Source organism: Miniopterus schreibersii (genome assembly GCF_964146895.1).
Source record: "Miniopterus schreibersii genome assembly, chromosome: 12".
NCBI lineage: Eukaryota > Metazoa > Chordata > Mammalia > Chiroptera > Miniopteridae > Miniopterus > Miniopterus schreibersii.
This window is the reverse complement of record NC_138112.1, coordinates 16,045,421-16,060,327: the sequence shown is the minus strand read 5'-3', so window position 1 is coordinate 16,060,327 and position 14,907 is coordinate 16,045,421. Positions and strand designations below refer to the sequence as shown.

At 36.0% G+C, this 14,907-nt stretch overlaps 1 protein-coding gene across 1 annotated transcript in view; it reads right to left on the bottom strand.

The window, feature by feature from the left end:
* Nucleotides 1–6,349: 6,349 nt before the first annotated feature.
* Nucleotides 6,350–14,907, bottom strand: part of TMEM123 (transmembrane protein 123) — a 35,732-nt gene continuing 27,174 nt past the window's right edge. Inside the window, exons 3-5 of the mRNA XM_081153667.1 lie at nucleotides 10,844–11,191; nucleotides 9,579–9,732; nucleotides 6,350–7,450 (exon numbers count right to left, since the gene is read on the bottom strand). Of these exons, the coding sequence (XP_081009793.1) occupies nucleotides 7,426–7,450; nucleotides 9,579–9,732; nucleotides 10,844–11,191 (527 nt within the window). The 3' untranslated portion in view covers nucleotides 6,350–7,425. The remainder of the gene's footprint in view (nucleotides 7,451–9,578; nucleotides 9,733–10,843; nucleotides 11,192–14,907) is intronic.

The following is a 14,907-nucleotide window of genomic DNA, read 5'->3' as shown; positions in this document are numbered from 1 at the left end:
TATTGATTTCAGAGAGAGGAAAGGAGAGGGAGAGAGAGTCATTGATCGAGCCCGCAACCGGGGCATGTGCCCTGACCAGGAATCTAATCCCGATTGCCTGGATCCCAGGTTGACGCTCAACTGCTGAGCCACTCCCGGCCGGGTTATTCAGCTAAGTTTTAATAATGTAGAAGAACTTGTGTGTTTCTTATATTTAGTAAAAATATTGCATAAAATAGAAGTAAATGGTAATGTAATCACACTTCCTGATTTAAAATTATAATACAAGGCTATAGTTATCAAAATACTATGGTACTGGCATAAAAATACAGAGGCCAGTGGAACAGAGAGCCTAGAAATAAACCCAAACATATATGGTCAACTAATTTTTGACAGAGGTGTCAAGAATACATAATCAGAACAGGATAGTGTTGGGAAAACTGGACAGCAACATGCAAAAAAAAAAACAAACAAAAAAAACCCTTACTATAAACCGTATATGAAAATAACTGAAAATGGATTAAAGACTTAAATGTAAGACCTGAAATTGTAAAACTCCTAAAAGAAAAAATAGAGGAAAGGTACTGTGACATTGGCCTCGGCTATGATTTTTTGGATATGACATCCAAAGCTCAGGCAACAGAAGCAAAAATAAACATGGGACAACATCAAACTAAAAAGCTCTGCACAGGAAAAGAAAAAATGAAAAGACAACTTAGAGAATGGGAATAAATATTTGCAACTAATATATCTGATGAGATTAATGTCCAAAAAAATGTAAGGAACTCATACACTTTAATAAAAAAACAAAACCCAATAAAAGAGCAGAGGAACTGAATAGACATTTTTCCAAAGACGACAAAAATAACCAACAGGAATTATGGAAAGGTGTTCAACGTCACTATCAAGGAAATTCAAATCAAAATAATGAGAGAGCTGTTATCAAAAAGACGAAGTAAAAGAAGTGCTGGCAAGGATGTGGAGAAAAGAGGTCCCTTATACAATTTTGGTGGGATTGTATATTGGTACAACCACTATGGAAAACAGTATGAAGATCCCTCAAAAAATTAAAAATAGAACTACCATATGATTCAGCAATCCCGCTTCTGGGTATACACCTAAAGGAAATGACATCAGTACCTTGAAGATACTGTGTTCCCACATTTATTGCAGTATTATTAATAATAGGTAAGATATGGAAACAATCTATGCATTCGTCAGAATGGGTTAAAAAACAGATATATCTGTATGAATATTTAATTTAGTCTTGAAAAATAAAGAAATCCTGCCATTGTGATACCATGGATGAACCTAGAGGATATTAAGCTAAGTGAATTAAGCCAGAAATAGGAAAAAAAAGTATACTCTCATGTGTGGAATTTAAAAGAATCAAGTACAGAGAAGTAGAGAGTAGAACAGTAGGTAGGTACTAGGGAAAGGGAAGTGGAAAAATGGGGAGATGTTAGTCAAAGACCACACAATTGCAGTTATGTAAAATGAGTTAAGTCCAGATACCTAATGTACAACATGACTAGTTAATATTGTACTGAATCCTGAAAATTTGCTAAGAAAATCAGGTGCTCTGGTCACAAAAATCAAGTGGCAACTATGTTATCTAAAAATACAATTTTAAAAACTTGGGCACTTGTCCTCCAGTGCATAGCAAAAAAATAAAAAAGGGTGTGTGTGCATAGATTATGTCTATATTCCTGGTGGTCAGTTCAATTCCATTGGTCTCTAAATTTATCCTATGCCAGTACCACACTTTTCATTACTATATGTTTTTAAATTGGAAAGTGTGATCTTCCAATTTTGTTCAAGATTGTTTTGGCTATTTGGGGCCCCTTGCCATTAAATATGAATTTGATAAAGCTGTTGGAATTTTGATAGGGATTGCGTTGAATCTGTAAATTGCTTTGGGTAGTATTGGCATGTTTACAATATTGTCTCCCAATCCATGAACACAGGGATTTTATCCATTTAATTAGGTCTTTAACTTCAGCAGTGTTTTGTAGTTTTCAGTGCACAAGTCACTATCGCCTCCTTGGTTAAATTTATTCCTAGGTATTCTTTTGGATGTTGTAAATGAGATTTTCTTTTGGAACACTCATTGCTAGTGTATAGAAACACAACTGATTTTTATGTGATCTTGTACCCTGCAACTGTGTGAATCTATTGGCTCTAGATTTTTTTGTTTTGTTGGGAATTTCTATATTAGGATCATGCCATCTGCAAATAGAGATAGTTTTATGTTCTAGTTTGATGCTTTTTCTCACTTGATTTCTTTAGAACTTTCAGCACAGTGTGGAACAGCAATGGTGAAACTGGGCTTCCTTGTCTTGTGCCTGATCTTTGAGGGAAAGCTTTGTCTCTTTTATTATCAAGTACATTAACTTTTGTGGCTTTTTTCTTTTTTTTAAAATAAATGCCATTTGCTGGGTTGGGGAAGTCACTTCTAGTTTTCTCGGTGTTATCATGAAAGGATGTTGGATACTGTCAAATACGTTTTCTGCACCAAGATGGCCACACCCTGCTTTGTTTTATATACTACATTGATTCTTGTTATGATGAACCATCTTTACCTTCCTGGGATAAATCCCATTTGGTCATGGTATAATCCTTTTAATGTTATTGGATCCAGTTTGCTAATATTTTGTTGTGGATTTTTGCATTTTTATCCGTAAGGGATATTGGTTTGTAGTTTTCTTGTGGTGTGTTTGGCTTTGGTATCAGGGTAATGCTAGCCTCACAGAATGATTTAGGAAGTGTTCTATCTCAGTGGATATTTTTCCCAGAAATCTCCTGCCTGATCCCATAGCAAAAGGACAGGATGACATGTTTGGAGAAGCCTTTTGCTACGTGCCCTTTTCTCAACTTTTCAAAGCAGCAGCAGCAGCAGCAGCAAAAACAGAAGAGAGAACAAGCTTGAAGGCAAAGGAAAAATTCTCCATAAGAGGTAGCATTTTAATTGGTTCTTAAGAAATGGTTAAAAACGATTATGATGTTTTATTAACAATAATAGGCAAGGCCTTTGGGTAGCTGGAAATAAACCTAGACATTTTGGAGCAGAAGCCCAACTCTTCCTCAGACGGGAAGGCAAAGGTTCAGGATGGATGGGTATGTATAGGGTGTGGTGCTGGTGCAGGGAAAGGGCAAGGATGCTGAATACTTTCTATTCACAGAAACCTTCCAGGACTTAACCTCAGCTCTACAACTAATTTTTTCTTAGTTGTTAGCTATTTATATCCAGAGATGTCTATTAAACTGTGTTCTCCCCTTTACTACCAACCTACCAATGAATTTGTTAAGGACATGTAACAGCAGAGTAGACATGAAAATTTTTGTTTTTTTTTTTTTAGATAAAAATGGTTTTGTAGATGATTTTAGTTTCACATACAGGTGTAAGAAATAATATGACAAAGTTTCACTTGATATTAACACATTGAAAACTGTATCACAATATCATATCCAGGATACTAGCATTAATATGGTCAAGATCCAGAACGTTTCCATGACCACAAAGATCCCTCCCTTTGCCTTCTTGTAGTCACACAACTTTCCTCCTGCCCGCCACCCCCTCCAACTGCTGGCAACCACTAATGTGCTCTCCATTCCTATAATTTTGTTATTTCAAGAATGTTATATAAATGGAATCACACAGTATATAACCTTCTGGGAGTGGATTTTTCATTCAGAATAATTTTCTGGAGGTTCACCCAAGCTGTTGTATGTAGCAATAATTTGCTCCTTTCTATTGCTAAGTAGTATTTCATGGTGTGTATAAACCACAAATTGTTTACCCACTCACCTACTGAATTATATCTGGATTGAAAATTTTTGTATTTTCATCAAATTTTTTTTATCATGCATATTTCTTAGTTTAATGTAGTCCTACTATTTTTTATTTTGTTGCTTTAGCTTTAGGTATCATATCCAAAAATCCACTGCCAAGACCCATTGTCAAGGGGCTTTTTAAGTCTTTAATCCGTTTAGTGTTAATTTTTGAGAGTGATCTAAGATAGTTTCTTTATTTTACATGTGAATATCCAAATTTCCCAGCACCATTTACTGAAGAGGCTGTCTTTTCTCCATTGAGTATTGACTCCCTTGTCAAATATTAGTTGATGGTACATGCACTGATTTCTTTCTAGGCTTTGGCTTCTTTTCCATTGGTCAGTGTGTCTGTTTTTATGCTAGTACCATACTGTTGTGATTAATATAGCTTTTATTTAGAGTTAAATTGATTTTCCCCTGCTGAACAGGAGAGAGGAGAGAGGAGAGTGGGCACCCTCGTGAGGGAAAGCAAAGTCAGAAACAACCTATGTTGCCATCTTGGTGATGTCATTCATTCTCAGCATTCTTTTTGTATGCATAACATACTTTAATTTTTAAAAAATAATTAGCTGAAACTTAAAAGGGCCTTTTTTTTTTCCTAGACAGATGTGCTACTTATATTTACTCCCATACCATTGGGTCAAAAGCAAGACACATGCCACACATGAAGTTGGTGGGGGTGTAAACTCTGCCCAGAGTGAAGCCAAGCAAGGGTGGGGAGGGAGAAAGAATTGTTTACAAATATTATAACAGGGCATTTTTTATTATATAAAGGGTTTCCTGAGGACTGTACCCTTTCCCCTTGATTATAACAAATATTTGCTATCAGATAAATTATATCCAGTTTTAAAGAAAGACTTGAATACTGCACATTAATGCATTTGTGGCTGGTTGATTTATATTGGTAATGGTAGTTTATTTCTACTATGAATATACCTATTTTTTAAAAATTTACCTATCAGAATAAGTAACTGGCTTCAAATGAAAATTCTTTGAGCAGTGCTTCTCAAACTTTGGTATTCATCAGAATCATCTGTTAAGACTGTTAAAACATTGACTGCTGGGCTCTACCCGAGTTTCAGTAGGCCTGGGGTGGGGGGGCTCAAGCATCTGCGCTCCTAACAAGTTTCCGGGTGATGCTGCTGCTGGTCCAGATAAGTACACTTACAGTGTCAGTTTAGCCCCAACAATGACACTTATTGTTTTGGGCTTTTCCTATTCTGTTAGTTTCTCTTGAGTTTGATGAAATGGAGCAAAACCACACACATAAAACTCTTGGTGAACAAAGTTTTATTCTAAAAATAGATCTTAGTAAAAATGAAATACCCAAAACTAGTCATTATAATAAAAAGAAAAAAGAGGAATTCACTTAAATTTTTTTTTCCTGAAAAATACAAAATTATCACTAATATATTGCCAACTCTTATTTAATCTGTATGTGAATTATGTATTTTATGGATTATCCAAGGAAAATTTAAAATCATTGATTGGATTCTCCCTATTATATACATCTGGACTGCTTTTATCTTCAAGTAAATACATTCTCCAAGAATGCAAACAAAACTGAACATTTGCTTTAAGTAAACATAATTAGAAAAAAAATAGGAAATGTGCTCCAAAGCAAAATATTGGTTTGTATCCCCATTTCTCTCAAATTTTGCTCACAACCAAAAAAATGACTGTATGGAAGTACTGGTATTTAAAAGTAACATATTATCCACCTTAAATACAGAGAAAAGACGTAACTAAATTATTTTAAACCCAAAGCACAGGAAACTTTAAATGCATATAATGACATTTAGTACTTAAAAAGTGGTTTAATATCTTCAAAGTGCTAAAGAAAGAAGTCAAGAAAATCAGGCCTGTCTACAAAGTTCTGAGTGATCTGAGTACTAAAATATCAAGAAGGCAGGGGACAAAACAACTTAAAATTTAAAAGGCCCCATTACTAAAGATGAGTTAGGGCTAAGTTAGTAGTAACAGCCAGCTTACCTATCAGCCAACATCTTTTTTTCAAACTAATGTAAACACATGGGTTTCGTAATGTTCCTTCCACACTGCATGTGTCACATACCCATACTTTGGATAATTTATCATCCACATTCACATCAATTAGCCATCCTGCACAGTGAGTAGAAATGACCCTTTTCTATAAAAATGTGCATATGATATTCTCCATAAAGCAAAAGCTGATCAAAAAGTTATATTTAATGGCTGTTAAATGTAGATGCATGTTTATTAGGACATCTTAGCTCATTTTTAGACGGTTAGAAATTGGTTATGATTTACTTTGACTAATCTAAGACAGAAATACGATCTTAGTAAGACTAAATACCTCTTTTGTCAAAACTTGACCCTGAGTTTTGAGTGCTGGAATATAAACTGTAAAACTGAAAACACTCAAAAAAATATGCTGGCTAATATTGGTGTCCCTACAGTACTATGCTTTTCCTCTCCATTACATCTGAAAGTGCCTCCTCTTCAGCAAAAAGGGAGTGGTGGGAAGAATTCCCAAATAAGGAAGTTTTAAAACAGGACTTATGTAAGAATTTATTCCAAAATACACTGGTATTTTAGTACAAAAATGCAGTCTCCCCAAACTTTTAACAGTGCAGAAAAATACAGTATTTTCATCTTGTAGGTTTAGTAGCTTGAGGGAGCTCTACAATCCTTGGCTTGATAAACACAGCATTAACCTATAGTTCTGACTAGACAGAGTCCTAAATGTTATTTGGAAATCATATAAGAGACTTTTTTAAAAGTTATGTTTCTATGTATTGAAAGCAGCTCTACATTTCTTAAAAATATTCACTAAATATATAGTAGCTGACTATGAAATAAAGCAGTTTCCAGTGGTGACAATATTCTCACAGTAGCAAATACTCTAACTTATTTAATACTAACAACTAAGTCTTTAAAATACTATCATGTTAAACACTGCAACTTACTGAAATTACAGGGGGGAAAAAGATAATTATATCAACTGCCACCGAAAGCTTAAAAGAAGTTATTAATAAAAACACAGGCTCTCTAACAGGGTTCAGCCCTGGTACTGTTTCTGCTTTTACTTGATTTTTTTTGGAGGGGTGCATTTTGTTTCTCAACCAAGAAGTAAGCTTTAAAACACATAAAATATTGATGCTTTCTGAAGAGACACTTAAACTAAAATTATGCTTAAGACCTGATTTACTCATAACATTTCTGTGTGGCATTAGCAAGTGGGATATATCCAGTTCTGAGTAGCACTAAGTTCTCTGTGTGAGCAATAAAGACAATCAACATCTTGAGTGCTGTGACAAGCTCATCTGTATCTGTGTTCAGTTACTGGCCCTATGTGACCAACGCCACAGGAAAATGTGACAGGACTTGTCTTACTATACATTTTCTAGAAGTGAATATAACCACTGCATTAACCATACACTCCAAGTGTTCACTAAAAACCCAAAACAAACCCTTTTTACCTTTAGTAATCATGATGAACTTTTATATATTTATGTGATACATTGTACATTATATGCATGGTCTGTTTATACTATTTTCAAAAAGAGGACATTGTCTTAAATTAATCCATAGGGTTGCAACAATCTTCTTTCCTTTGGTCCTTAGATTTCCTTAAATGATGGCATCATGTTCATCACTGTAATATACCAAAAGTTAAAATTACTTTGTTTTGTATTTGTATCAAAACGAATTATCTATTCATACTTTTAAGTAAACTAAATAATTTCAAGTTTCAGCATCAAAATTAATTGTGATTTCTCTGTGTAAAGTTTTTTAAGTAAAAGTACCTGGTATGGTGCAGTAGCTGGAGCTGTCAAACCTAAACTTAATCTAGGCTTAAATCTCTGCGCTGCCTCTTAGGGCTGTGGGGCTTTTCACGAGTTGAAAAAGGAAACCACCACCATTTCTTGAGCATGTACTATGTGCCAGGTGTTATACTACAGACTTGACATCCGTAACTCATTCAATCATCGCAGTAACTCTACGCAGAGGACCCTTTTATTTACTCGACGTTTTCATGATCCCCTTTGTAGAGGAGCAGGAGCTAAGCGAGTATGTGCACCAAGCTGCCTCGTTTACATACGCAGGGGAAGGCGCCCTGCCAGTCGCAGCCAACCAGACTCAAAACTAAGTCTCTCTGCCCCAAATCCCATGTTTCAACTATTTTTCACTCCACTCTCTCTCCACGCAACTCTAAGAAACATAGGAGCTAACATTTTAAACTGTTTTCATCAGTTATTACCCAATCAATGAAAACTAGAAATTCTCATTATTGCTGGACATAGACGGTCTCTGTTTCTTTAATGGGACAAACATTAAGTCCTTACCTATGGAATGTCATTTTTTTTTATAACTTCAAAGGAACTATTGGTTTTAAAATGCACTTTTTTTTTTTTACATAGCACTAAGAAAAATACAGCCAATTAAACTAAAACACAATGCTTTCTCATCCCATAGACTGTAAAATATATCCTAATTTCAGAGGTGATAAAATGTGGAAAAATGCAAAAATTTATACTTAGATTCAATTAAATACGGTATTTTCACCATCTACTGATTCCTACATGAAAGTAAGACCCTTTTTACAGTCAAACTCTGCTTCTGCAAGCACAGTTCCCTTTATGTAGTGGGGACTCTGACTTATTCCACAGGGCATGCAGCATTATGTGGTCATGTATATGTGAGGAAAAAATTAGCCCATAAAGCTAAATTGCATACTTTGTAGTTAAGTCAATTTAAAAAAACTACACATTTAAATTTAATTGCTTCACTATTTTATAGCCTCAACGACATGAATAAAAATTTATACTATAAAAATAAGTGGTATTTAATTTACAATAATCAAATGTGCCTTCCATTTAACTGCTTAAATTTACCCAGAAAATAGATGATAAATAATTCTAGAAACACATAGTGATTTTAAAAATTACTGCAAATTTTTAAGGCTCAATCAGTTTTCCCCAAATGTTTCTAATGTGGAAAGTCTGCGTGGGATGCATATGTTTACAACTTGGAAGGAACAAATTTTGGGAAATGATCGTCTAGTCTATGGTATTTATAAACATTAACAGCAAAAGAATGAATTGGTACTTTTACATATAAGACTCAGAGAAAAATTCAAAAGGACTTTGTAATGAAAGCTGGGAGACAACACCTCCAAAAATCATAAGACCTGTAAAATTATATGAAGGGTGAATATGGTTTGGTGATCGGGACTTGATAAAGCTCACCTGAAAAATCATTTTACTACAGATAAAATGATAACATACATTATACTAACAACTCATTTGATATAGTAAGTTATCAGGGAAAATGTGGCTGTCAGAAGGATTTCCTCAGTTGCTCTGCCTCTGTCATAGAAAGCAAAAACCAAGTTTGCACCAAGGATGTTATTTTAATGCTACTGGCAAACACAAGACATGCCAGGTCAACAGCCACATGAAGCCTCATATGGTATTTCTTACAATTAGAGCTATAAGCAAGCAAAAAGGGTTGGCTTAATTTGGGTCTCTGGTAAAATATGTATGAAATTAATAAAATACATTTTTATAGGTGTATATATCCATTTTTGTTTGTAAATAATTATAACCAGAGGCTGTACATAAACAATTTACTTTGGGCAGAGAGGATTAAAGGGAATATAACTCATAAATCTACCAACTACTCACCTCTGAGATGAACACTCCCCTACTACTATGATATTCTGTCATGATACTTAAATAAATAAAAACAGAAATAAAAAGTCCTGGGTAATCAAAACTCACATTGTTCTATACTGAATGCCTCTTCTTGAGTAATACACTTTGCATCCAACGTAAAGAATAGATAAGATTCCCAGCGTTAATGCAATACCACCAATAAAGCTGCCAATATCAAATTTTGATCCTTTATTGTCTTTAGAATTCACAGTTGCTGTGACTAGAAGAAAACAAAACAAAATAGGCTTTAGTGCTTTTAAAAAACATTGTAATAAACTAAAACTTCCTGAATCTCTATATAAATGAACACTGAATTGGAGACAAGGGGGACTCTAAGCATAGAAAGTTGCTCTCCAGTGTGTCTGGTGAAAAACCCCTAGTGCCTGCAACCCCAAGATCTTACCGTGTTTGATAGGCCTGGACCCCGATAGTCTACCAAAACCTCAGAGGCAGCAAGACTTGGGGAATTTTTTCCTTATGAATCCTCTTAAGAACTCATGCCTTAACAAAATAGGTCTGGGTAACACAGCTATAATCTTGCAACTGGATCCAATCTGAATGTTTCTAACTGAAATTTCTCCTCCTGAATAAACTGGGAATCTAAACTATTTTGGTTTTAATAATGACAAAAACCTGAGACATTAAAGTTGATTCCAATACATACATTGTAGTAATAAAGAAAATAAACTAGATGGAGTAAAATATGTAAAAACACACAAAAGAAACCATAAAGTCTGCTATTTGTTCCAATAAATGTAATCACTAGCTTTTAAATAGAACTTCAACGTTGGGTAACTTAAAAAGAGGATCGTCTTAAGGTTTTCGAATTAGCTGTTTCACAGGCATTATATTTTTAAAAATGCAAAAAGTAAAGAGTGCTGAGACTTTGATACTACATACATGGTTATATCTAGTACCATTTTAAATCTTTATGGCACAAATGAATTAAAACCAAAGTTCACCATGATTTTGGTTTGGAAATCATGTTTATTGAGCCTGCCCTGCCTAATTCCTTCCTACAATGAGGTAGAGAGTAAAAGGTATGACAAGTTTTCAAATCGTAATATAAAATCCTGTTAGGATAAATTACTTATTCACAGATGCATCTTACACAGTCCTTATTTGGTATCATTAAATTGGAAACCCTTTTTTAAAAAAGGGAGAAGTATACTAGGTGAATTGACTCTTTTCCAGATCTCTACAACTAATTTACTTAACAGGAAATCATTGCCTAAATTTATTTATTTTTGCCGAATGAAATAATGATCTAAATGTGGCATTTAAATTAACTATTTTTAGTATAGGAAAAATAGATCATTTTTAATACATACCTGTTACCGATGAAGAAACAGATGTCACAGAATTATTGTGGGTTGTGGCCATCGTGGATGTTGATGTCTGGGATGTCTTTTGTGAAACACTTGTTATTTTGGGTGTAGACTTTAAGGTGGTGGAAGTCGTGTTTACTGAGACCCCTGGTGTTGTCATTTGAGAAGTTGCTTTGGTTTTCAAGGTGGTGGCTGTCACATTTTTTGTGGCTATAGAAACTGGAGTAGGTGATGGTTTTGCTGGGGATTTCGAGGTGGTGTTTGCCACTGAGGAAACTGGAGTTGGAGATGGTTTCACAGTGCTTTTGGAAGATACATTTTTATAGGTGGAAGACACAAGTGGGGTATTCTCTGCAAGAAAATAAAAAACAAGCAAACATTAAGCCAACAGAAGTGAAGGGGAGAAAGGCAGAGAAGGAAGGAAGCCAACAACGTCAACTTTCCACTGCAGGCTCCAATCCTGAAGCAGACCCAGGCTGGCAGAAAGAAGAGATTCCAACTTTGAATCACTGTGGCTTCATTATTTTGGTATTATTCTGGAAAGGAGAGGCACGCTACTAAATACAACTCATTCAATAAAGTGGACATACTATGGATAATACCTCGGCTAGTGCAGGTGGAAAGTGGAGATGCCAGGAAAGGCGTATGCAACACACAGCTGCTGGTGCTCAGTGTTATGAGTTGAACTGCCCCCCCTCAAATTCTTATGTGGATATGACCTTATTTGGAGATAGGATCTTTACCAAGTACCAAGTTAAAAAGACGTCATTAGAATGGTCCTTATGAATGGGGAAACGGGGGTTAGAAAACTGGTGTCCTTATAAAATGGGGAAATCTGCAGGTAGACACACACACAGGAAAACCACTATGTGAAGATGAAGGCAGACGTTACGTCACGGTGATGCCCCCATAAATCAAGGAACACCAAGGATGGCCAGCAGACCTCTAGAACTAGGCAAGAGGTATGGAACAGACTCTCTCTCTCATGGCCCTCAGGGGGAAAGCAACCCTGCTGACTATCTGATCTTGGACTTCTAGCCTCCAGGGCTGTGACACAATAAATTTCTGTTGTTTAAGGCACCCAGTTTGTGGTCCTTTATTGTGGCAGCCCTAGGAAACTAATACACTCAGGTTCACAGTTTTTTCATTTCTTACAAAATGTGTCTCCCGGCAGCTGTACTCACTAGCGGCTGTGCTGAGCTGGTTCTTTTACAGATCTTTGAAACTAATCACTGTGAGATGAATTAAGCCAATCAATACTTGCCAAATCACTCCCCAAACTTACTTAATAAAACTGAAATCATCTATAGATTTCAATTAGAGACTTTCTCAATCTTAACCGCTGGTTTCAACTAACAATCACAGGAAAATGAAAGGCCTGTAACAACAGTATCGTGCACCATCCTTCCCCATAGCTGCAGTGTTCAGGAGGAAAAGCGGAGCCAGGTAAAGAATGTATGCATGGATATGAGTGACGCTTTGTCGCTGCTGTAAAAATACTCAAAACAGTCCAACTGCTCTCCATTTTTGTTTTGTGATAAGGGAACTATTCTCTGTGCACCATTTGTCTGTGACAGAATGTGTGGGAAGTACTTCAGGCAGAGGAATTGATCTGAAAAAGCAACAGAAACATAGAAATGAACTTCATGCCAGGGTCAAGTTGAGTAGTTAGGTCTGTTGGGGCAAATGGAGGTAGCAGAGTATTAAGCAGCAGAGGAGACTTGGCCTTTCTGTCATGATGAAGAGTTTAGACACCTCTTTGGCTTTCCCTCTAGTTCCTTACACAGTCAGGAACATCTGCTAGAAATGACCAAATTCTTCTACAATTGTACCTGGCACTTTTGTAGAGCAAAATGAAAATATAAGATGCAGTTCTTGCAATTAACGAGCTAATTCCATCGCAAAGATAAAGCAAGACATCATAATTTTTAATGGTAATGATATAACTAAGAGTTCAGAAAAATGAAAAATAGGTCTTCGATAAAAAGGGAGATTCCTGGGAAGGGGTGAAAAATGGAACTGGTCTCCGACACAACATATTGTAAAGGTGTTGTTTCCTTGTCTTTCTTACTAGCCCATGAACTGCTTCGGGCAAGGGTTACATCTTTTCTGTCTCCAGAGCCTCCTGGCATAGGGTTGCAATGGAGAAGGAACTAAACAAGCCCTGGGAGGGAGGAAGGAGGAAGGGGGCTGGTTCCTGAGCAGCGAGAGCCAGGCTAACTGGAGTGTGTGGGTTAGATATGTCAACATAATAAAGGCTACGTATGACAGGCCCATAGCTAATATACTCAGTGGTAAGAAGATGAAAGCTTTTCCTCTCAGATGCCCACTATCACCATTTCTATTCAACACAGCACTGTAAGTCCTTGCCATAGCACTCAGACAAGGACACAAAAGAAGATATCTGAGCTGGAAAGGATGAAGTAAAGCTCTATTTGCACAGACATGATACTACTTATAGAAAACCGTAGATGATTTCATTAAAAAAACCCTATTAGAGTAATAAATGAATCCAGTAGAGTTGAAGGATAAAAAAATCAATATACAGAATTATGTTGCTTTTCTATACACCAATAATGAATGATGAAGACAAATTAAGAAAACGATACCAGTTACAATTGCATAAAAAAGCAAAAATACTTAGGTGAAAAGACCTGTATTCTGACAACTGTAGAACACTGAAGAAAGAAATGGAAGAGTATACAAATAAAGGAAAGGATATACCATGCTCATGGATCGGAAAGATTATTATTTTTTAAATGTTCTTACTACCTAAAGCAATATACAGATTCAATGCAATGCCTATCAAAATACCAATGGCATTCTTCTCAGAACTAGAATTAATCCTAAAGTTTATAGGAACCACAGAAGACTCTGAAGAGCCAAAGAAACCTTGAGAAAGAACAAAGTGTGAGGTATCACACGCCCTGATTTCAAACTATATTACAAAGCTACAAAAATTAAAATGGTATGGTACTGTCATAAAAACAGATATAAAGATCAATAGAATAGAACAGAATAAAAAGCCCAGAAAGAAACCCTCGCCTCTATGGTCAATTAGTCTGTGACAAAGTAGGCGAGGATATACAATGGGGTAAAGACAGTGTCTTCAGTAAGTGGTGCCAGGAAAACTGGACAGACACATGCAAAAAAGTGAAACTGGATTGCTTTCTTACACCACATACAAAAATAAACTCAAAATGGATTAAAGACTTACATATAAGACCTGAAACCATAGAACTCCTAGAAGAAAACATAAGCAGTAAACTCTTTGACATCAATCGGTCTTAGCAACTTCTTTTTGAATAGGTCTTGGGCAAGGGCAACAAAGAAAAACTAAACAAATGAGACTACATCAAACTAAAGTTTTTGCACAGTGAAGGAAACCATGAACAAAAGTCTTCCATCAACAAAAGTCTTAGAAACTGTGACGGACACTTTCTGTTTGTCCCTCCAGACCCATCCCTCCCTCGACCCACCTGCTCTCTGATCTGAGAAGGAACCCTTATGAATTGCACCGACAGGCACCCTTGCCATGTAGGCTTCTGATTTGGTTCAGCCAAAGAGAAAGCATCACTTATTAATGCTTTATATTCTTCCTTATTTTTATTAGCTTGTATAACTAATTTGACTGAAAGCACAGTGCCTTTTACTATTTGGGGCTAGATCCAACCAGGAACAAGCTCACAAAGTCCAAGCCCATGTGCACTAAATCTGTCTGTCTATACGTATTTACTTAATGAATACTTAAACTGTATTCATTCTGAGCCAGGCACTGTTCCATTTTTAAAATATTACAATTTTCATAATTAACAGGCAGATGTTATAGTCATTTGCATTTTACAGATGAAACTGAGGCATAGAGAGGTTGAGTAACTTGAGCACAAACTAGGAAGGGGGGGAGCCAAGACTTGAACTTAGGCAGTTTGACTCAGGAGTTGCTGTTCGTAATCACTATGTTAAGTCACAAAAAGTACTGCCACCATGTTGGAAAGCTTTGGTTGGTACAGTGAGAGACTGTGTCATTGCCCTACTGTTGACCTTCAACATTCTGCTAAGAATAAGCT